The sequence below is a fragment of the Mustela nivalis genome (assembly GCF_964662115.1).
Source record: "Mustela nivalis genome assembly, chromosome: 13".
Taxonomy (NCBI): Eukaryota; Metazoa; Chordata; class Mammalia; order Carnivora; family Mustelidae; genus Mustela; species Mustela nivalis.
Window position 1 is genome coordinate 81,939,665 of NC_139032.1, and position 24,976 is coordinate 81,964,640.

The 24,976-nt window shown below is 36.8% G+C and overlaps 1 protein-coding gene across 9 annotated transcripts in view; it reads left to right on the forward strand.

Annotated features, from left to right (window-relative positions):
- The window catches only part of RABGAP1 (RAB GTPase activating protein 1), a 155,068-nt gene that overhangs the window by 96,650 nt on the left and 33,442 nt on the right, over nucleotides 1-24,976 (forward strand). For all 9 annotated transcript variants that reach the window (XM_082695490.1, XM_082695489.1, XM_082695487.1 and 6 more), the window contains 2 exons: nucleotides 19,554-19,667; nucleotides 24,694-24,768. In XM_082695490.1, the coding sequence (XP_082551616.1) occupies nucleotides 19,554-19,667; nucleotides 24,694-24,768 (189 nt within the window). The remainder of the gene's footprint in view (nucleotides 1-19,553; nucleotides 19,668-24,693; nucleotides 24,769-24,976) is intronic.

Consider the following 24,976-nt stretch of genomic DNA (forward strand, 5'->3'; position numbering starts at 1 on the left):
TGGCAGAGTTATAAAGAAGAATCACGTGATTCCGTTCTTGTAAAAAAAAAAGTCTGTGTATTAAATAATCAGTTTTCTTTTCCTTCTGTGCTTCTAAAATGCTCTCAGTCACCTTTAAATCTTCTAACCAGAAGATAAGGGACTGATACTTGAGGGCCCCCAAACCAGTCATGTTTGTTACCTGCCCAAGTCACTTTAAGTTGATGCCTGTCAATCAGCCAATCCCACCTATCCATACAGACAGTGTATTTCCAATTAGCGTATTTACTCCTCTTTTACAGTTAGCCAAAGATCACTGGTCTTTTGAGAAAGGCATCTTACATAATACACAGGCCCAAACAAAACAAAACAAACAAAAATCGGAGGAAATAGAAACAATGCAAGTCACAAAACTTTTAAAAGTAAATCCAGTATATTTTCCAAATATATTTTCAGAGAAGCTTTTGCATCTGTGAAAAGAGAGTAGGTTGCCATTTTTTTAAAAAAATGAACAGGAAGAGAATAAGAAAGAGCTCTTGAGATTTAAAGTATAATCAGGCATTTTTAATTTTATTATTTATTTAGTTAGTTTTTAAAAGATTTTATTTATTTATTTGACAGAGATCACAAGTAGGCAGAGAGGCGGGCAGAGAGAGGAAGGGAAGCAGGCTCCCCGCCGAGTGGAGAGCCTGATGTGGGGCTCTATCTCAGGGCCCTGAGATCATGACCAGATCTGAAGACAGAGGCTTAACCCACTGAGCCACCCAGGTGCCTCTAATCAGGTATTTTTTAAATCAGAAAAGTTGGAAGGTAAAATTAAAGTAGGCTGGATAATGAAACAAAAGATGATAATACAATTAAAAACAAGACAGAGATGCAATAGAGGAGGCCCAGTATCTGGCTAACATGATTTTCAGAAACAGAATGGAGGCTGGGGAGGAAATGAGGAAATTCTCAGAGAAATATCAGAAGAAAAATTTTTAGAACTGAAGGATATGAGTTTCCATAATGAAAAGGACCAGGTTGGTGTATGAAAAAGACTCTATGATGGTGAGTCATAAAATCTCAGAACACCAGGGATAAAGGAAAATCTTAATAGCTCCTTGGTCTGGAGTAAGAATGGGAGAGTGGGAACATGCTAAGTACAGAGATCTAAATAGCACTGGACTTCCTGCCACATTGAAGCAAGGAGATAACTGGGAATAACTTCGAATTTTTGACAAGTGTTGTTTTTGGTTTTTTTTTTTAAACCTAGAATTCTATACCCAGTCAAACTTTCTTTCAAGTGTAAGCGTAAAAACCCATTTTGAGATATGCAGGGTCTCAAAAATATTTACCTGCCTTACATCCTTTCTCAGTGAGTTACCAAAAGATATGCTTCCCCACAACAATGGTTGAAATATAAAAAGTGGAAGATAGACAAACCAGGAAGCGGGGGCTCCCAGCACAGGACCGAGGGGAAGAGAATTCCCATGATGATGGAGAAGGAAAGCCGTGGGGTATCAGCTGTGCAGTAGACCTAGACGGCAACTTATCCAAGTTGGAGTAGAAGGAAGGAGGACACTAGGAAGTATGTCTTTAGAAAAAAATAACTGAGAGGAATTTACAGTTCTATTTTTTTTTTTTTAATTTTAAAATTTATTTATTGAGAGAGAGGTGTGTGTGTGAAGAAGGGGAGAGAGGGAGAGAGAGAATCCTAAACAGGCTCCATGCCCAGTGCAGAACCCAAAGAGGGGCTTGATCTCACAACCCTGAGATCATGACCTGAGCTGAAATCAAGAGTCAGACACTTAGCTGACTGAACTGCCCAGATGCCCCAGGAATTCATTTACAATTCTGTCAGATCTGTTGGGGAAGAATTGGTGATAGATATACATAGAATATTGAGAAAAATGGAGCAATTAGTAACTGTGCAGACAAAAATGGAAAATTAGGAAAGGAAGTCTAGTTATGATACATTCTGTGATTTAGCTATGAGCAATATTGATTTAACTAAAAATTGTAGCAAAATTACATTGAGAGTCAAGGAAGAGAAGTGCGTGTGGCAGGTGGTGAGTTTGGGGACTATATCAGGTACAGTATCATCTTCCATACTAGAAAGTCTGAACACACACACACACACACACACACACACAGAAAATAGCAATTTAAATATATTATTTATATATATATATAATTATATTTAGATATGTATTATTATATTTAGAAATAGGAAGAAAGAAATCAGCCAAGAAAAAAGAAAAAGGAAAGGAAGAATTGGTTGCTTCTGGGGAGCAGGGAGCAGGATGGGAGGAGTGAGGGGTCTAGGGTCTGCTGTTTTTCTTTGTAAGCTTTGTACTGTGACCTTTCCAAATAAGTAGGTATATTATTTTTTACAAGAAGCATAAACCATGTTTAGGAAAAGGCAAAGAAATTTCAGCAGAAGTAGAGGGAAACCATAAAGCATGGGTTTAGAACATACTAAAGTAGAAAATGAGAACCTTATAGCACTCTGTTGTCTCTGGTCCTATATAGAGCAACTTCCTATTCTTATCCTCCTAGGAAGATAGGCAAAGGGGATATATTATCCCTCTTTTACAATTGTGGAAGACTGTTTTGGGGACTGTAAGACCTTTTTGATTCCAATCTACTACATCATCATGATGCATAGGTATCTGTTTGGGTCTTTTTACATTTTTTTAATTTTAGTTTTTACCAAGGAAAGATAACAGACTTGAAAGCATCTTCTTTGACATCCTGGGAAGGAAATCATGAAAACAAACCTGTGTGTGTGTGTTTGATGAGTATATGTATACTCGTATGCAGGTGTCTATAGTACAAGACAGTATCAGATGGCAAGTGGCAATATGAGATGATGAGTGGAACGTGAAGTACTATGCAGTATTCATAGGTAAGGAGATGTGTTTAGATGACTTTCCTTAGAAGGCAGTATATGAGATGGGCAAGGTTCTGGGAAAAGTAAGATCTCTGTAGTGTTATCTCAGCCCACCCCTTGTAGAAGGTTGCTGAAAGTATCCAGCTGGGCAGAGTTTAAGGAACCCAAAAGATCTATAGACAATAGACTAATAAAGTAACGTACAATTATCAAAGCAACATATGACACGAGAGTGCCCTTTGCAGAGTAAAAAGCACATCTTTATGTTACATTACCATAATAGAAATCACTTAATGAAAGATATATTGGTTTGTTACAAAACGATTGTATTGGCTTTGAACAACATTCAAAAGTAAGTCTTTTCAAAGTCAAGCTTTAAATTCTGTGTCTGTCAGCTTTTAATAAAAACCTGTTGAATTAGTAAATTAATATTTCGGGGAGAAAGCAGAAGTTACAGCATTAAACAGCATGATTTCTTTATGAATTTTTTTCCAGAAAGACTGGGGAAATCCCCATTGCCAAAATCAGTTATTTATAGCTAGACCAGAAATGAAAAAATTAAAAAGGCCATTTGTGGGTCTCTATCTTCATTGGCCCTTGGGGAGCAGAATCTGACTCAAAAGTCTTTTTCATTTTTAAAAGTTCTTTTTCTTCATGACATAATATTTGTAGTAATTGAAACCCTTCCTACTTAGACTATGTTACCGTCATGAATTGTTAACATCCTTGAACCGAGGATGTGTGTTGTATCCTACGGAGCACTGGAAATGAAGTTAAAACAGAATTTAGGTACTTATTCTGGCTATTTGAGTTATGATGATGCCAACACTAAAGGGGTTGATTTAAGATCAGATGCATGTTACATTAATGTAAAGATCTTTATGTTTATATTCTTGGATCACTTTTCTCCTAAGATAAACAGGAAAGCAATGAAAAGAGCATGGATTTTGGAATCTCTAGCCCTTGGTTCTCTATTCTATAAAATGGGCTTACTCCCCTTTTTGTTAGAATTATTGTGAAATTCAGACACTATGCATTTTAAGTATTAGAATTGTGCATAGAAATTCAGTAAAAGATTGTTGCTATTATTTCTTTGTCACACAGAGGTCAGAATCTCCCAGTAACATCCAGGGCTTGCTGCAAACTGGAATGTACTCCAGAGGAAAGCCCTGGGTGAATGTGGAGTGACCCATCCTTTTTGCAGAAATCATAAACCCCTCAAGTACTGCCATAATGATTTGCTCCATCAGTACCTTGGTATTTTATGTATTTTGTCCTGCTTTTATAGTATGTTGTGCTGGAGGATTACTCCTGTGCAATTCTTAGACATTAAGGTACATGCATTTAGATGTACTTCATTAAGGAACAAGTCATTGAGGCTTAGAATAAAAGCTTTATTTAGTAGGCTAGAGGTAGAAAGGAAATTTGGGAGTGCAATGGTGAAGAGGTATCCCTTTCATTGAAATTCAAAAATGAGTTGTACTAGGAAAAAATGAAATCATGGCAAGGGGTGTTTTAAGCTTCAAAGAGCTCTGAATGAAGAGGGGTCATTTATGCACTTCCTTGTGTGAATACAGCAGCGTGGATGAACCAGAGGTTTCAAGTTGAGGTATAATGCAGAGTAAGGTCAGAAAGATAAATTGCGGGGGGGTTGGGGGGGCGCCTGTGTGGCTTAGTCAGTTGAGTGTCCGCCTTTGGCTCAGGTCATAATCTCGGGATCCTGGGATCGAGCCCCACGTCAGGCTCTCTGCTCAGCGGGGAGTCCACTCCGTCTCCCTCTACTGCTCCCCTTAACTTCTGCACGCACTCACTTGCTCTCTCTCTCAAATAAATAAATAAAATCTTTTTTAAAAGGAAAGAAAGATAGATAGATAAATCGGGACGACCTAGTCTGGAATAAATGGCTAGGGATTTGATTTTAATTAGGAAGCGGAGATGGACTTAAGATTTTTGAAGAGGTAAATTATATAATATAGAATCCTAAAGTCACAAGGCTAGAAAACCCCTTAGAGGTCTCAATCTAAACCCTTCCTTTCACAGATGGGGAAAGGGAGACCCAGAGTGGTGACTTAATTAGTTGTGGAGCTGGGACTCAAGCTCTGCCCAGTCTTACACCTCCCTTAGGCTCAGTCATAGCCCAAAATAAGCCCAAAGGATTGTTCAACATTTGTCAAGTGCTTAAAAAATGGGAGTTGCTAGCAGGTTTGGGGAAAAAAGGAAAACAAGTACTCAGATTTTGGTGTGTTATTAAATATTTTCCATTGGCACTTTGAACCAAACCAATTAAGATTCAAAAAATCATAGTTCGAAAGTTCTGTTGATGACTGGCAACCACCTCAGAAATGTTTGTTAGGGGGGCACCTGGGTGGCTCAGTGGGTTAAAGCCTCTGCCTTCAGCTCAGGTCATGATCCCAGGGTCCTGGGATCGAGCCCCGCATCGGGCTCTCTGCTCAGCGGGGAGCCTGCTTCCTCCTCTCTCTCTCTGCCTGCCTCTCTGCCTACTTGTGATCTGTCTGTCAAATAAATAAATAAAAATCTTAAAAAAAAAAAAAAAGAAATGTTTGTTAGGGTAAGTGAAAATACATGACATGGGTGGTTCTAGAAAGCTTGCATGGCTATTTATAGTACTTGTACTGCTGTTGAGATTAGAGGGCAAAGTTTTTGCTTAAATAAAATTGAAGATCACTGCTTGTCCACTATCTTTTAAAAGTGCTGTTTCCCAAGAACTTTAAATAGAAAAACATTTAAAAAACTTAATTTCAGGAGGGCTCTTAACACCTATGTAGAAAGGCATTACTACAAAAGTGCTAATAGACTTTGGTTAGTATTATACCTTTGTGCAGATAAGTTTTGAGTTTTTAGGTTGATAAAAAAAGATCTATATAGTTACAACTTTATACATTAATGGTGAAATAAGATAGCTTTTAAACATTTAAATATTTCTTGGTAATTGTTTCTTAAGATTAATTTTTTAGGGAAATATTAAAATCTCAAACATTTTTCTTATATATTGGGGCTCAAGGAAACATTATTTTTGCCTGAAAGCTATATAAAAATATAGAACTAAAATAGATATCAAAACCCAGAACATATAGTGTGAGAGCTAAGTATATGAATGCAGACCTCTTCTAGATTTCTGAATGCAGTTCAGTAGTTTACAGATGAAGGTATCTGTGATTAATATCATTCAAACACAGATTCTCAATTGTGTTAACTGTTACAAGAGCTGGGAACTCTGTAGAGTTGTAAAGTCATATTAATATATCTAGCTATTCTGTAGTTGCTATATATTTTTGCTACTTAATTCTCTAGCTTAGAAGAAGCTAACTTTAAAACTGAGTGTTTGTTAAGGATTATGAAATACAAATATTTTCTTAGAAATCATAATTTGATTATATATAAAAATATAGCTTGAGGAATGTATCTTGATCATGTGTGTGGTATATCATGAATGGGTGATTTTAAGAAGATTTGGTTCTGGACATAGAATGCTTTATAAAACCTTTAAGCAAATAGTGCAAGTCAAACAATAGAGTCTTTATTAAGCTGTACAAAGAAGGCATTTGATACATGATCTTACTCAGTAATATAATTGAAGTAAGTATTTGGAAATTATCACAGTTATCAGAAACAAGTGTTTGGAATATGCCTTTGTATTTCATAGTTTTGCAATTTCAAATTTAGCTGACTCATCGATTACCTCCCCTCCCAGCTTTTAATCAAAATGACACTTTTTGTGTTCACTTTTGTCAGGTAACAGTTCATGAGTATTTCCTGCTTCTTGGGCCTCTCCATGATGGATTACTATGAAGAAGAAGCAACAATAACAAAGCAGGAAAAGGTTGACAGTGCAGTTAGCATTTATGCCTTATCTATACATGATTTGGGACCATTTTGCCAAACATTGAATAATTTTCCTGTGGGAAACTTGAGCCCTAAAAGGAAATGAACATAGCTAAAAGACTGCATTTCACAGGGGACTTAAGTTTATTTTTAGAATGGCACTATAATGCCATATTTGGATTGAAACAATGTGATAGCAGTACATTATTTTATTAAAAAGCTATCTTTTCTGAAGAAGTCATCTGATTTTCTGTCATACTGTATGGGGTAGAATTAACATAAGAAGTATATAATTGTTCAGCTAACAAGGGCTAAAGTATGTATTAAAGTAAGAGGCACTTGCTTATCTGGCAGACATTACTGGAGCCTTCTTTCTGAGTCTGCTCTGTATAACATTCTCTGGCAGTTCATTGCCATAGTACATGGTTGTCTTTTTGTTGTGTATGTTTAGAGTAAGTTTTCTTTATTGGAAGGGAAAAAGAGAATAAAGGAACATTAGTAGCATTGGGCGTTGGTATAGTTATCTAATTGTCTTGAGATATAAGGGCACTTTCCTAAATGAGACAAAAATAGAGAAACCCAAATGGGTTTTGTTTCTGAGAAATGATTAAAAAAAAAAAAAAGATGATTAGCAAAGGTATTTCATACTGAGCTCTACAGTGTTCTGGTTAACATTATTCACAGGAGAAAAAAAACAAAAACACTTACTGCGTCATTTATATTATATGTCAACATTTTTCCTGCTGCCTGATTTACCTCCTTTATAATTTCATTTGGGTGAGATAAATTATGATGTTGGTAATATACAGTGGATTTCTGAATTATGTACTAAAATTGCAGATCCCCCACAGGGCGCTAAGTCCCAAACAGGAAAACCTGACAAATACACATTTTGTCCCTTGGCTCTCTCCCAAAGTTGGAAATATGCCAAAATCATAAATCTCAAGTCTGATGGGAAAGAGCCACCACTGATATACAAGGTCTTATGGTTAAGATATATGTTGGAATCCAACTAGCATTTAGGGAAAATGTCTTTTCTTTGAATAACTTCTAGAAGGGCCACATGTTGATATTTTCTTCACTTTGTTTTTGTGTTTAAGATCATTATATATATTTCTCTGTCTGCATGTTGTTCTCTGTCTGCATGAAGGGCCTTAGTTACTTCTGTTTTAAGCCCACTGAACAACCCTTATCCAAGAAAGCACTTCCATATGAGTTAAAAGAAAAAGCATATTTTCAAAGTCTCTCATGTCAGTTTTAGGTAGAAGAGCTAGAAGACAAAAGCCTTTTTTTCATATGTTAGGAACTAGAAAGGTCACTCACTACTGAAGGGAATTTGCTCACTTTCACAGTATGTTTGTCTAGGTTAAGAATGTGAGCTAAAACACCAGAACAGTTGGGTTCCAGGCCCAGCTTCTCACCTTTCAGGTGATTTAACTTCTTCCCCCGTTGTCAGAGGGTAAAGATGGGTCGATCTGTCTGTGTGATCTGTCTGTACATAAAGCAGTTAAAACAATGGCAGCAGATCCATCTTAGCTCTTGTTATTGTTGCTTAATTATTTTTAAATCTCTAAAAGCAAATTTGTCAGTAAAAAATGAGTGGCCCTGAACCTTAGCTGTTTCATATATCCCTTTGAGAATTCATTTATTCAACAAATACCTGATGAACGTCTACCATTTGTCAGACTCTTATAGGAGTTGTAGATGGCACATGAAAAAAACAAGTCTCTGCGCTTATGAACTTACACATTCTAGTAAGTCTTAAAATTCCTAAACATCCCTCTTATAAAAATACATGCAAAGCATCGATCGCATGCAGTGTCAGAGAATTTATGGTAACCTGTAAGTCTGTTTACTAAGTCTCTAAACACATCTCAGGAATCTTCAAAATTTCAGAAATCTCTAGGAATATCACAGATACCTTCTTTTTATTTTGTCAGAATTCCTGTGTGAGGCATTTTTTTTTTTTAAGATTTTATTTATTTATTTGACAGAGAGAAATCACAAGTAGGCAGAGAGGCAGGCAGAGAGAGAGAGAGAGGAGGAAGCAGGCTCCCTGCTGAGCAGAGAGCCCGATGCGGGACTTGATCCCAGGACCTTGAGATCATGACCGGAGCTGAAGGCAGCGGCTTAACCACTGAGCCACCCAGGCGCCCCGTGTGTGAGGCATTCTTTAAGAGGGTTATAGTATTTGATTTTTTAAAGACAAAGCTATTGTTCAAGAGACAGAATAATTGTTACTGTTTTCCTTAATCACCTTTTTTGGTTACATCAAATTAGAAATGCTTAGATTTAACATGATCAATGGAAATAAAATTTCCAGATTTTTCAGATTTTTGTAGGACCATCTTGGTCTTGTCCAAACATAAGAACATCTATTTTCACTGGCATAGAAGTCTTATTCTTTATTTTTTAACTTAAGCAAGTCTGCTGTTTCCAGAACATATATAATTAAATAACAAATGATGAGAGTTACATAGCTAAGAGAGAATGATTATACCTCAAGGATGTTTTCAGTCCTCATTTATTCCCTTATAAACATGTAGCACCCCTTCAATTTCTTTTTTCTTCTTTTGAGTTTTTATCCTAGGGGATTTTAAAAATTAAGTCTTTAAAATTCATTTCTTACAAGCTATAGCTGACTTTAAGAGCAAGATATAATCAAATTTTTTTTTATTTCTGTAAAAACGTGTAAAGATAGAATACGGTATAATAGATTTGAGTGAGGTTTTGGTGGTTTCTGTTTTATTTTGTTTTCTTAAGTGTTACATGATGGCTTTTAACAAATCATTTATTAACATTACACACTAGTCCCAAGATCTTTCTTTTTCTTTAGGCAACAAGCTACTCTGGAAATAATAATCTTCCCTGTGTTGGTTATTTCTCATGGCAGCCTTCCACTGTATTTTCTTTGTTTGGGTACTTTCCTTTTCTTCCTGCCATTCTTAGCTTTCTATTTTTCAACTTGAGTTTACAAAGGGTGTGTATTCAAAGAGTTTCCGCCAGTTCCCAGTACCTTGTTAATCCTGAGAAGTTACCCAGTGGGCCAATTCTCACAGTAAGATATAAAAATAGTTATCCAGAAGAATTACAGAATGTGGTACCACTGTGATTTGAACTAATGGATGACTTTCAAAACTTCAATGGAGAGAAGAAAACAGCATATAAGTATTATTATTTCCTTAGGGTTTTCTCTGCAGACTTTTTTTTAGAACTTTAAAAATTAAATAACAAAGCCTCACCATCGCTTTATATCGTATACACTAAAAGGGCGTAACAGTTCAGGCCAAGAAAGAAGTCATCTATAAATCTGTCACATGAACAGAACCTACTTTTGATTACTAATAAACTTATACCCACAGCATTCATTTCACCAGTTTTATTCCACATATTCTGTTCAGCATTTTATTGAGTGGCTAATAAGTGCAGATCATTATTGGTATGTGAACTTGGGTGGCTTAACCTTGCTAAAAGTCCAAATTTCCATATTGTATAAGGAGATAATGCCATTTCCATTTTTTTCTTTTAATAACTATATTTAAGAATTGTTTTAGATTTATAAAAATTGTGAAAATAGTATAGGATGTTCCCATACTCTGCATGTAAGATGTTAACTAAACATCTTATGTTTAGTAAACAATATAGTTGTATTAATATTAACTGAAATCTATATTTAGGGGTTTTTTTTTTTGAAGATTTTGTTTATTTGAGAGCTTGAGAGAGCACAAGCAGGGAGGGAAGTAGCAGAGGGAGAGGCAGGTTCCCCGCTGAGCAGGGAGCCTGATATGGGGCTCTATCCTAGGGCCCCCCGGATCATGACTCAAGCTGAAGGTAGCTGCTTAACAGACTGAGCCACTCAGGTACCCATATACTTTCTTTAGTTTTGCTTAATTTTTATCTAATGCCCTTTCTTTGTAGTAGATCCTATTCAGGGGTACTATATTACATTACATCCTCATGTCTCCTTAGGCTCCTCTTAACAGTAACAATGTTATATACTTTAACTTGTTTTTGATGATTTTGATGGTTTTAGGGAATACTGGTCAGGTATTTTATAGAATGCCCTTCAGCTGGAATTGATCTGTTTTTCTTATGAGGTTATGAGTTTTGTTGATGAACATATAGGTAAAGCACCATTTTTATCATCTCTTATCAAGGGTAGGGACGATCACCATGACTCACCACTGTGATTTTGACCTTGATCATCTGGCTGACGGCATATTTGTCATATTTCTTCACTGTTAAGTCAGTTTTTCCCCTGTCCATAGTGTATTCTTCTCAAGGAAGTCACTCTGCACCACTCAACACCAGGAATGGGCTTCCTCCAGGAGGGCAGTGTGTCTGCATACGTTACTGGGGATTCTTCTGCATAGGCTATTTGTCTCACCCCTCCCCATGCCTTTATTTATTTAGTCATTTGTTTATGTAAGTATAGACTCATGGATTTTTGTTTTATACTTGAATTATAATCCAGTACTACTTTGCTTATTTTAATTGTTCCAGCTTTGGACATTGGGAACTCTTTTCTTTGACTCCTCTTAACCCTCTGGCATACTCCTGTTGTTGTGTGTTTGTTTTCTTCATAGTCAGGATACAGGGGAAGCACTTCTTTACTCTTCTGGCACTTCTAGATAGTCTTATATCTCCTGCCCCAGTCTTAGAAACAATTATTTCTCTAAGGAGAGGTTCCTTTTACTGGTAACTGTATCAGAAACCAAGATCCTGGCAATAGATGTGCTCACTGCTACTGGATTTTATTGCTTCTAGACCCTCTAGTCAACTGACCAAGCAAGGAAATACCCGTGCAGTAATGCCTTTTGATCAGTCAACATGTGGGTTCAGCAAACAGTGCATTGGAATTAGTATGGGCTGGACTCAGTAAACTTTATATGTAGTTCTTTGCAACTTTAGATACAATTATTAGTCATACATAGACTAGAAGAAGGGTAAGACAAGTACATAAAAGATTCTTTCAAAACAGCAAGGTAATTGCTGTAAGGGTGCTACTAATAATGTGTGTACACTGATTGGTGCACTTTTCTGGAGAACAAATTGGCAATGTAATTCCTAATCCAAGACACAAGGCTTAAATGCTGAATCTTGGGGGAATGATAAAATTGTGGGAAACTGTCATTCCCTTAGGAATCATGGCTCTACTTTACAGCCTTGTTTATAGCAAAAGAAATATAACAGCCTGAATATTCCAAAGTCAGGGATTTAGCATAGTAAATTATGGTATAGCCCTGTTACAGGTAACTGTGCATTAAAAATGGCAGGGTAGATAATTGTCAAGTGATATGAAAAGATGCTCACAATGTTTTGCAGGTAGTAAAACTAATTATCAAAACAGTATGAACTTTTATAAAAATAATTACATAAAAAACACATATCCATCAAACATTAGCTATAGTTATTTCTGAGTTGTGAAATTATCTTTTTTCTTATTTCCTCCCAGTATTATCATAAGAAGAGAGTAAAATAACTTTTATTAAAATAAAAGGGTTTTGTTACTATATGAATAAAACAAAAAGTTGGATTTTTTCTTTTAAAATGCAGTATGGTGGGTCACTTTGGTGGCTCAGTTGGTTGAGAATCCAACTCTTAATTTCAGCTCAGGTCATGATCTCCGGATCATGAGATCAAGCCCTGCATCGGGCTCCATGGTGGGTGTGGAGCCTGCTTAAGATTCTCTCTTTCCCTCTGCCCCTGCTTATCCTACCCACCTACCACCCTCAACCCCCACTCACACTTGCGTGATAAATAACAAAATGCAGTAAAGTGTATCATTAATGTTGTTATTTTTGAACAGCAGTGAGTAGTCCCATTTGGCAGGAATATGAGAAGGGGCAATAAAAGAGATTTAGATGTTAGTATGATGTGTTAATTCTCAGTATTTGTTTTGTGAATAAGTTTTAAATGTACTGAGATTTTAGAATATAATTTTTAATGAAATTATTTCCAACAATGTACATATGTATTCCATTATATTATTATACCATAATTTATCCCTTTTTCTGTTGATGAACATTGGGATTTCTAGTTTGGGGCTGTTACAGATACGGTTATTATGAACATTCTTAACTTTTTTCTTTCTTGATTGTATGTTTTTGGTTCTCCTATGTAATATTAAGGATGAGAATTGCTGGGTCTGGGTATATGTATGTTTGACTTTACAAGAAACTGCTGTGTAATTCATCAAAGTGGTTGTATCATTAACAACAAGTGAGAGTTCCAGTTGTTTCATATCCTTACCAACTTCTGGTATTTTCTTTGTATTTTAGACAGTCTTGTATGTTTCAGCGCATATGTTTATAATAGCTGCGTAGTAAATATGGTATATATGATTTCTGAGCATTGCTGACTGAAATGTAAGGGACATATACCACCGTATTTCCAGGATTTAATTTAAACTTCTGCTATATTGGGGATACAGAAATATATAGACTTTGGGAGAACTGACTTCTGTAAAATGCGGCAAACATTTTTAACGTTCATTATTACATGAAAAGCGTGTATGTTCAAAGGGATATACATTTTAAGTTATTGCAGCTTATTTGTGACAGAATTTATGCTTGTAAAACATGAAACTAATCAACAGCATGTCAGAATGTTTAAAATCATTACAAATCTCTGTTCATGTTGCCCATGAAAAAAATTACTGTGATACATATTTAGAGCAGGAATTGGCAAACGGTGGCCCAGGGACCAAATCAGGCAATGCTTCTTGTTTTTGTAAATAAAGTTTTTATTAGAAAACAGAGTGCTTATTTATTTACATATTGTCTATGACTACTTTTACTCTGCAAGGGAAGAATTGAGTAATTTTAATGCTAAATGACTTGCAAAGCCAAAACTATTTGCTATCTGACTCTTAACAGAAAGAGTTTGTAAAATGCTAATACTGCATACTCATAGGACATCTTAGTTTTCTTCTGGAGAGTAAAGCTCTTTTTCTTGGGATGAAGTGACAGAAACATAAAACCAGTCAATGGAGGAAAAAACCCTCTTCTGCCATAACTTTGGTAATTTTCAGGACACATATCAACTGATAGTTTTGCTATTCCCTGTTCTTCAGTCTTTTCTAAGTTGATGATGTCACTCTTCTGATACAAACTTACTAAATTCATCATTGTTAGAATTTCTTGATCATCTTTGTGCAGCTTGACTTCTGGCAAGTCAAATGGATTTAATCCCAAGTTTTTCAGCGTACTTTCTAAGACTAGATATTTTAAGTCAGTGGTTGACCATAGACCTCCCCAATACATTATTATTGTTGAGGCTTTGAATTTTAGGATGTGAATTTTCCAATGCAACTTTTCTCAAGGGTGTTTTACCCCTTAATTCTCTGATGACTCCCATGATCAATGGATGAGGGATGGCAGAGTAATAAGACCAGTTATATTTTCCTATCCTATGTGCATTTGAATTTCCAAACCATATTTCTCTAATAACTGTGCCTTCATCTTATCTTCATTACCAATCTGGTATGACTGATGTAACTGGCATAGTCTATTTTGAAGTTTTCCATATCCCTCTCAATTCTTAATAGAATTTATTTAACCTTCGTGCTTGTGTTAAGCCACAATCTGTCACTCTCTTAGAATGTTTCAGAACTTACACTGTTGTTTCATAGAATTTCTAGAGTAAATGCATCTGACATTTTCTTCAAAAGAATTCTCTTTAGAGGTGCAGATACAATTCAAGAATAGAATTAACAATTTTTCAGAATAAGTTTTTGTAGCTATTCCAAATATAGGTCAGTGACATATCTGTTCATCAATTTGGGAAAGCTTTGTCAATGTGAAATTCATCTTAGTCATTGTTTTAATGTTTCCAGTCTCCCTTCTCTTTTTCTTTCAAGCTCCAAAATCTTTCAGAAACTGCATTAATGCTGCTTTGAAATTATAATTCTGATTTTCCAAATTGTCACTATATTAAATAACTCTCTTCAGAGTATTCCAGGTAATATAGCCCTCTTTATCAGTGCACAAGAAATCATTCTCTTTTGGCAGACATTTTGGCTGGCTATTTCATTGTGGTTTTAATTAACTTTTTCATTTACTTATTTGCTGTTGATTTATTTTCTTTTATGAAGTGTCTGCTCAAATTTTTGTCCATTTTATTAGATTATCTTTTTTTGAGTTCTAGATATATTCTAAGAAGATACAGTTTTTTCACAAATCTGTACTACTATTTCTTACTTAAATGGCATATTGTGTTTTATTTGTTTAATTAAGTTTATTGTAATTTCACTATTAACTACAGTGTTATATCAGTTTCAGGTGTACAGTATAGTGATTCTGTACATTGCACAGTGCTCATAATGATAAGTGTATTCTTTAATCCCCATCACCTGTCTCACCCATCCCCTCTCCACATCCCCTCCAGTAACCATCAGTTTGTTCTCTGTAGTTAAGAGTCTTTGTCTTGGTTTGTCTCTCTGTGTTTTTCCTTTGCTTGTTTGCTTTGTTTCTTAAATTCCACTTATGAGTGAAATCATATGGTGTTTGACTTTCTCTGACTGATTTATTGCTTAGCATTATACTCTAGCTCCATCTATGTTGTTGTAAATGGCAAGTTTTTATTCCTTTTTATGGCTGAGTAATATTCCATTTGTGTGTGTATATCACATTTATATTACATACATGCATACATGTACAGATATACATGTAGCATATCTTCTTGATCCATTCTGCTATCAGTGGACACTTGGGTTGCTTCTGTAATTTGACCATTGTAAATAATGCTACAGTAGACATGGGGGTGAATGTATCCCTTTGAATTAATGTTTTTGTATTTGAGGGGTAAATACCCATTAGTGTGATTCCTGGATAGTAGGACAGTTCTATTTTTAACTTTCTGAGGAACCTCCAAACTGTTTTTCCCAGTGGCTACACCAGTTTGCATTCCCACCAATAGTGCACAAGGGTTTTTCCTTTTTTTCCTCATTCTCACCAACACTTGTCATTTCTTGTGTTTTTGTTCTTAGCCATTCTGACAATTATGAGGTGGTACCTCATGGTAGTTTTGTTTGGGACTTTTTTTTTCTTTTAGTTTATTTATTCATTTAAGTAATCTTTACATCCAGGATGGGGCTCAAACTCACAACCCCAGGATCAAGAGGTACACACTCCTCCGACAGAGACAGCCAGCCGCCACTCTCATTGTAGTTAAGATTTGCATTTCCGTGGTAATGAATGATGTTTCATCTTTTCATGTGTCTGTTAGCCCTCTATATGTCAACTTTGGAAAAATTTCTGTTCATTGTTCCAGTTAATAAGGGTCTTTCCTGATTACGTGGTGCCTCATTCGCATGGATCTTGAATTAAACGTTAGCATTAGAGATCCTGGTTTGGGTAGGGCTGTTGACCACATGATGTTGCCATTGCTTAGTCCTGTGAAAGCATTTGAACTTTATTAGGTATGTTTATCAAGCGTTGACTGACTTTATGCCCTACATTATGCTGGGCTCTGTGGAAATTATAAAACCGAATCACAATTTCTATCCCTATGTGAATAGTTTTATAGGGAACTTAAGATAAACAAAAGTAAAAATATATATTCTAGGAACCGTGTGTGTGTGTGTGTGTGTGTGTGTGTGTGTATTCTGCATATCACTAGTGATTGTGTACACATGTGTGTTCAGAGGATAGCCCCAGCTCTCAGCAGTGCTGGAGATTGCTTCTTTCCACTTTTATCCAGCCTTTTCTGTATCCAAGTCAGACACTTGTAGATGCTTTTTATAGATTTAAATTTTATGTATACATTTAATGTAACCCTTACTACAACTTTATAAGGTAGGCGATATTAGTCACAGAAGATACAAAACATACCTAAAGTTATACAGCTTAAGAGACTGACCCAACTTCCAGACCCAGATACATGTCCCTCTAAGCTGTGCCCTAGGTTTTAAGACCTTGAAGTAAATATGGACTTACATCATTTTCATCACTTAGCTGTATATCGCTAAAGTAGGACTGGGAACTCTTACTACTTTAAAGGGCTAGAATCATCTTGGGTTTCTCATTTGTATGAGCATCCTCTTTTATTTTTCCATTTTAAAATCATCTTTATGGGACACCTGGGTGGCTCAGTTGGTTAAGCAGCTGCCTTCCGCTCAGGTCATGATCCCAGCGTCCTGGGATCGAGTCCCACGTCGGGCTCCTTGCTCAGCGGGGAGCCTGCTTCTCCCTCTGCCTCTGCCTGCCATTCTGTCTGCCTGTGCTTGCTCTCTCCCCTTCTCTCTCTCTGATAAATAAATAAAATCTTAAAAAAAAAAACATTTAAAATCATCTTTATTCAGTTGTAATTTAAAATACATGAATGTTAAGTAAATGATTCAGTACATTTTAACTACCATCGTAGTTGTGATGGATAATAATACTTCAAAAAGTTCTCTTCATATTGTGTGAGAATCAGTTTTCTCCCTTTAACTCCAGCCTCTTCCAAATACTGATCTACTTTCTATAACTTAAAATTTTGTCTTTATAAGAACTTCATACACCTGGATTAATGGAAAATAATCTTTTGTGTCTGGCTTCTCCAGTCACTTAGAAAATGCTGTTGAGATCCATTCATGTTGCATACATCAGTGATTTTTATTTCTGTGTAGTAGTATTCCACTATATAGGTTGTACCACAATTTTATTTATCATTTCACCCATTAGAGCACTTTCGTATTATTTCCAGATTGGGTTAGTATGACTAAAGCTGTGACCATTCAAGTTCAAGTCTTTACATTTATTCATATTTTCATTTCTCTTGGATAAATATCTAGGACTGGAATCACTGAATTATATGTTAAGTGTATGTTTAACTTTATAAGAAACTTCCAAACCATTTCCAAAATATTTGTACCATTTCATGTTCCCCCCAATTTCTGGGAGTTCAGTTGTTTCACACACACCCTTTGCCAACACTAGCTATCTTGGTTCTTTTTAGTTTTTGCATTTAGTTAGATGGATAGTAGGATCTTATTGTGGTTTCAGTTTATATTGTTCTAATGACAAAGATGTTGAGATTTTTTCACATGCCTATTTACCATCGCTGTCTCTTGCCCTGTGAAGTATCTCTTCAATCTTTTACCACCATTCCCCCCTTTTTAAAAATCAGTTGTCTGCCTCTTTATCTGTTTTAAGAGTTATATGTTCTGGATACAGCACCATTATCAGGTTTTATAGGTATTTTGTTCTGGTCAAGGTTAACATTTTCATGTTTTTACCAGGTGTTTAAAGAGTACAGTTTTAAAGTTTTAATGAAGTCCAGTTCACTTAATTTTTTTCTTTTATGATTCATGACTCGTGCGGACTCCTAGAGATAGCTTTACAGATCCCTTTCTGTTCAGCGTTTCCTCTCCAGTACTCTGACCTACAAACTCTAGCGGCCTTGCCCTTTCCATATCCCGCTCTTTTCTCAACTCAGGGAAATACTCCCCACCCCAGCTCTGTTTCAGTTCCCTCTCCATGTGCCGCAGCCTGGAAGCTGTCACCAGGCAATAACTACTGTGGTCTTTGGTCTCACCTTGGATCTTGTCCTTTTGTCAGAGAGCACCATCGTTCTGAGTTGCCTTAACGGTTAATAACATAATAAAAGTGAGTAGTATGCCAGTAAAGCTCTTTGGGAAGCAGTTTGGCAGCATCTCTGAAAGTTTAAATAGTTTAGTCATCAAAAAAGAGCATAGGCTTTAAAGTTAGCTCACTGGGACGAGTTTGGGGACTCGTAGTGTACAAACTTGTAATGAGTAGTAAAAAGCCATAGAGATCTGATGCACAGTATAATGAATATACTATGTAATGTAAGAAATATGGCTATAGTGGCAGTCATATTATAATATATAAATGTATCAGAGTAATAAAACACTGTACAACTTAAATTTATACATTACATATCAAATATATTCAATAAGACTTTAAAGATGTAAAGTTAGTTCACATCCCACAACTGTAAAATACTTACGATCCCAGGAACATGATGACCCAAAAGACTGGAGAAATTACTGAACAAGAGAAAAATATCACTGATTTTTCATCTTGAAGCAGGAGTATCAGTCTCTTAGATGGTATGCTGATGTGATGTAGTCTGACCAAGGAGAATCAAGTCCATTGTTTTATGAAGACAATGCACTGTTAAAATAGAAGGTCATGTTTCTGTGCTCCCATTTTTTAGCATGTGAACACATGAAATTTAACAAGGGGAATTTATTAGGAATACCTGAATGCTTGCTTTGTTATTTAAAGGATTGCTGTGATATTATTGACATTTGTTTAGTTTTCTCCATTGGCAAAAGGAAGGGATATTTTCCTATAGCCTGTTTGAATCCCTTGACATTTGGTGATCTAGTTTCATATTGAGTAAACTGCTGTATGCGCTTCTATACCATTTACCCTTACGGTAAACCCCAATTTAGGGACCTCCCTTTTCCTTTTGAGAACCTGGCATATGGGCATCATGCCAAAGGATCATTTAAAGCAGCAGTTTTTATACCCAGTTTTTCTAATGGGAGCACTTTACCTCCTTTTGAGATTAGTTTGAATATTTTCCTATGGGAACTCCATTTTGGTTACCACATTTTCCCTCTTGCAATATAAAGGTCACAGCTGCACTTCTTGCAACAGAGATGGAATACATATGAGGTATATGCAGTAAGCAGGTTCCTTTTCTTCCATATTTTTCCTTAATACTTGATTTTGCTTTTGCTTGAATAGTTGGTCTCTGAAGATGCAGTAACTCTGGGCATGCACATGTATATGTATGTCCCTGCAGCTTTAAAGCATATAAATGAGAAGTCCTTGTTGTATAAACTTACACAAATATGTACATGATTAACTACTAAACCTCTTTCCTAATGTTTCCACAGGAGTCTCCCCAGGACAGTGCTATCACTCGGGATATTAACAGGACATTCCCAGCTCATGACTATTTTAAGGACACAGGAGGAGATGGACAAGATTCCTTATATAAAATATGCAAGGTATTTCACATCAAAAAAACAAAAACCTTAGGTTTTAAAGGTGATTCTGGTTCTTTGAAATTACACAGAAGGTAACTACAAAGTGTAATTTGTAATTTATGTTTAAGAAGGCAAAAAAGGGGGGCCCCTGGGTGGCTCAGTCGGTTGAATGCCTGCCTTTGACTCAAGGTTGTGATCCCAGGGTCCTGGGATCAAGCCCTGCGTCGGGCTCCCTGCCCAGCTCAGAGTCTGCTTCTTCCTTTCCCTCTGAACCTCGGCCCTGTTTGTGCGCTTGTGTTCTCTCTCTCTCAAGTGAATAAATAAAATATCTTTAAAAAGAAAAAAAAAAAGAATAGATTTTCTGAAATTGTGATGTCACCTTTAATTTTGTGCTCTTAATGAACAGGAAATCAATTAGTCATAAAATGATAAGGTTTCTTTTACCCTTTTAATCAGGACTTGCAGATGACAGTCCCCTGATTCCATACGTATTATTTTTTTTAGGGGGAAATGGGCAAAGGGAGAGAAAGAATCTTCAACAGGCTCCACGTAAAGTGTAGAGCCTGACATGGAGTTTGGGATTCAGTCTCACAACCCTGAGATCATGACCTGAGCTAAAGTCAAGAGTCAGATGTTTAATGATCTAAGCTACCCAGGCAACCCCTCCCCACCCAGTTCTACATTTGAACTTTCAGAAATTGGCTTATGTTAAGAGCCTCTAAGTCCTGTAACATTGTAAACTCCCTTTGGTATTCCCATTATAAGTTATGAACTTGGGAGCTAAGACACATCCAACAGCAGGAAGTACTGATGCCTATCTAGGTGGACTTTTTAGCACTGCAGCATAATAAATGGTGGGAAATACTGATGTCTGTCAAAAAACCTGTAAAGGAAATGTTCAATTCAGCAGTAGTGTTCAATTTCAGCAATCAATTTTCCAGTAGATTTTGGTATTCAGAGCCATAAGGCTAAAAAGTCTTGGGACTTGGGACCAGAGTTCTTCAACCTTCCTCTGTCCTCAGAATCAGTCTTTAGTCTTTTCCCCCCAAAATTTATCAAGTACCTATTTAACATCTACTCTCGAGGAAGTACAGACTAGGCATGAGACATACCGTTAAGAAACTTGCGTGTTACTGATTGAGAAGGTATAATTAACAAGTTTTAGGGCAGGCTGCTAATAAAGGGCACGTTCTCCAGGGATAAATTAGATGCTTCAACTATAAGGACAGTTAGGTTGAGAGAAATGTTTCTTTAATTTCCACAAAGTTATCATTTCTTTTGTAATGCTCTTTGATCATCCTTTTTTAGCCCCTTCCTAGTTGTCCTTCCCACTTAAGCAGCTGTTCCTCAGTGCAGAATTTCCCATGAAGAAACCCTGTGCTTACTGCCTCTGAGCCCTTCCTCCTGATCCCACTGCTCTCTAGTGTTTGTTTCACAATGATCTTCCTTGAAGCACGCTCTCCTCTTGACCTCTCGACCTCTGTCACCCTCCCAGTTTTGCTCTCAACCTTCTCTTTCAGCATTGCTGACTCCCTCTTTGTCTCTTTAAAACAGAAGCATTCTCCTAGGTGCTCAATCAACTACTATATGCCAGGCATATAGTAGTTCCTGGCGCTCTGTACTATCTCCCTGGGTGACTCCTTCCATCCCCACAGCTTCAGCTTTAATCACTGCACAGATGTTCCCAAATCTGCAGTTAGTTCAAGGCCTAAATTTCCAGCTGTCAGTCAGTCTTCCTATAGGCGGTCCATTAAGTACATCAGACAAAAAGGTCTAAAGATAGAGTTCATTTAAAAACATGTTTTATTAATGAGAATTATCAAATGTAATAAAAGTTGAATAATATAATGAATTTGTATATATCCCCCCACCAGATTTAATATTTATGAATATAATACCCTAGTTGCTTTCTCTATTCCTTTTAAAAATTTTCCTGAGGTGGGGCACCTGGTGGCTCAGTCATTTAAGTGTCTGACTTTTGGTTTTGGCTCAGGCCATAATCTCATGGGTCATGAGATCCAGACCCACAGCAGGCTCTACATTCAGCAGGGAGTTTGCTTGAAGGTTTTCTTTTTCTACCCCTCCCCTATTCACACTCCCAGGCTTACTCACTTGCTCTCTCAAAAAAATTTTTTTATTTCCTGAAGTACTTCAAAGCAAATCTCAGGTATTATGAATCAGTCCTTCACTTTACATCTCTAAAACAATTAGATCGCTATTCATCCATAGCAGCCATCATTATCAATCTGGGCCATCCAGTAACCTTCCAGATTTCCCTAAATGTCTTTATATGTGTGGTGAGAATAGGATCCAGTAGGATCCAGTAGTATCCATAATATGTTTAGTTGTTACTGCTCTTTTAATTGAAAACAGTCTTCCTTTTTCCCTCCATGCTATTGTCTTGCTGAACATATAGTCATTTCTCTATTAGTTTTCAGCTCCTTCCTTTGGCCACATTGAGTTTGATAGGATTGATGTCTCTTACAGCCCTACTTCGGATCACTGCTGGCTACAGGCCTCTATCATATGTGCCAGCACTTTCACAAAAGCTGCCTTGCATTAGTCTCCCTCCCTTTGGGTTCTAACCTATTTATTATTTTCTCCATGTTGACCCCAGAATTGGATCATTTGTGGGGCCTCCACAAAAGCCTTTAGTGCTTCCTCCTAACCCACAGAATGAAATCAAAGTCTCTTACTTCATTTCCTGGTCCCATATTTCTTAGCTTAGCATTAAAGTCATTTTGCAATTTATCCTGCCTTAATTCCTAAACATTTTATGCTTCAGCTGCATTGAACTTCTCACTGTACTCTGGTTGATTTACACATCAGACTTCCTAACGAAACTGTGAAGTTCTCAAGGGCAGAAATCACTTCCGTATGTTGGTGTTTGTAGCACTTGGCATGGTGCCTGGCATATAGTAGGTGCTCATTAAATGTTAATGAACCGATGAAATGCCTTTTATTCCCCATATTTCATTACAGCTTCCATGCATTTTATATCCTAAACATGTCTCAAATGTGTCATGTGCTTTCACATCTGTATGTATTCCTTCAGATTTTCTCATGACCCTGAAAAATAAGCGCCCCTCCATTTTCTGCCTATAGAAATTCAATACATTTCATCATGGTACATAATTGGGTCCTGTGCTGAGCAGTTCATAGTGAGAGATCTGAGAATATATCATCAAGTCTGTCATATAAATACTGGGATTATTCACATTTTACAGATAAGAAATAAAGGTAATGGGCCTAAGTTCCAGACCTAGACATCAGTAGTTGTGGGATTTCAGACCAACTCTGACTAACTCTGAAGCCTCTTTTCGTTCTTGACCAAACAACTATTAATTGATAATTTTACAGACATTGTCAGACTGCTCTCCCCAGAGCTCTATCTGCATATACTACTACTGATTTTAACACAGTCTTAACAAAATTATTAACACTTCTTAATGTTAATAATGACAGATGCAAAATAATGCCTTACTGTATTAAACAAATTGTTTCAAAAGCCCTCTGGATATCTTGTCTTTGAAAAAGTATATAAGTTAGAGTTTTTCACCAAATGCTAATGATAAAACCAATGTGTATATTAACTTAATTGCCATCTAAAAAGCATCGACATCACATTTTGCTAAATGATCTTTATTTTGGACATATTCTAAATTGCTTTCATGAGATGCAGAGGAACCATGGTACAAAAAATAAGTGGGGAATAAATGGAATTTCATCAGAAATAAACTTGTTAAACAGGGGGATAGCATCTTGAATCTGTAGGAATTTCCCTTTCTACCACAGCTTACATGAGAACTGGAAATATTTGTCATAAAAACAAGACTCTGGAAAACAACCAAAGAACCAAAAAGAGTAAACCACGAGGAATGTCAGATGTCAGTATTCTGGTAAAGATAATGAGAGAGATGGGCAATAATCATCTCCCGCCAAAAAAAATACAAAATAAGAATCCAGAGGAACCCACAAATGGTTTTGGAGTAATCCCTCTTATCAGAAAAGTTATTACTGGCATTGTGGAAAGAACTGTATTTGGGTGTCTTTGCCAAAAGATTTTTTCCCAGAAAGAAAAACGAATAATGTTAACAGTGTTTAGTTAAAGCGTGCTGTATGATGGGCTAGGTTGAAGGCGTGAGGTCCTGGCTAGGTTGGATAGGGCATCACTCCAGCCCCTAAGAAGCTCACAATCCAGTAGAGAAGATGGACATTTAAAATGCAGTGTGAGAGGCGCCTGGGTGGCTCAGTGGGTTGGACCTCTGCCTTCGGCTCAGGGCGTGATCTCAGGGTCCTGGGATCGAGCCCCGCATCGGGCTCTCTGCTCAGTGGTGAGCCTGCTTCCCCCTCTCTCTGCCTACTTGTGATCTCTCTCTCTCTCTGTCAAATAAATAAATAAAATCTTTAAAAAAAAAAATGCAGTGTGATGAGTGCTGTGATAACTACACTTGTGTAGCAAGTACTGTCAGAGTACAGAGAAGAGAGGGAAACCTGGGGTAATGGAGTGTTTGGAACCTGAAGGAAGAATACATTTTTCCAGACAGAAGAGGGGAAGGCAAGGGCCAAGACAGATTCATGGCAACCTTTTTTTTTAGAGGTGAAGTGGCTTTTGCCTAACTTTTCTCCACTCCTGGGCTATAGGAGGTCATGGCGACAGTTGTGTTTATTGTAAAGAAAAAATTGGTGAGGGGCACAAGGGTGGCTCAGTCACTAAGTGTCTCCCTTTGGCTCAGGTCATGATCCCAGGGTCCTGGAATGGACCCCTCTTCAGGCTCCCTGCTCATTGGGGAGTCTGCATTTCCCTCTCCCTCTCACTCATGCTCTCGCGTGCTCTCATATTTAAAAAAAAAAAAAAAAAAATCTTTTTTGAAATGTAAAAAAAAATGGCAAGAAATATTTGCATCACTCATTGACTATCAAAATGCCATAACGGAGTGTGAGTATCTTCCACGTTCCTGTATGCAAGGTCCTATAGGGCAGCTATGGCCCATGAGTGACTTTATTTATTTATTTATTTATACCTCTCATGTTTTTCTTTCTCCAGGCATATTCTGTGTATGATGAAGAGATTGGCTACTGCCAGGGCCAGTCATTTCTCGCTGCTGTTCTGCTTCTCCATGTGAGTATTAGGTCTCTGCTCTGACTTACACATGACCTGCCTCAGCTTATGATAGCCTTAGACTTGAGCATGGTTTTATATGGCCTTTGGCCAGACTCTAGTGCATGAGTTTTACTCCTATATCTGGAAACCTTTTCCATAATTTGATATGATAATGGAAGAGAAACATGGTAAGAATAAATGACAGTGTTGAACACTAGTACAAGAG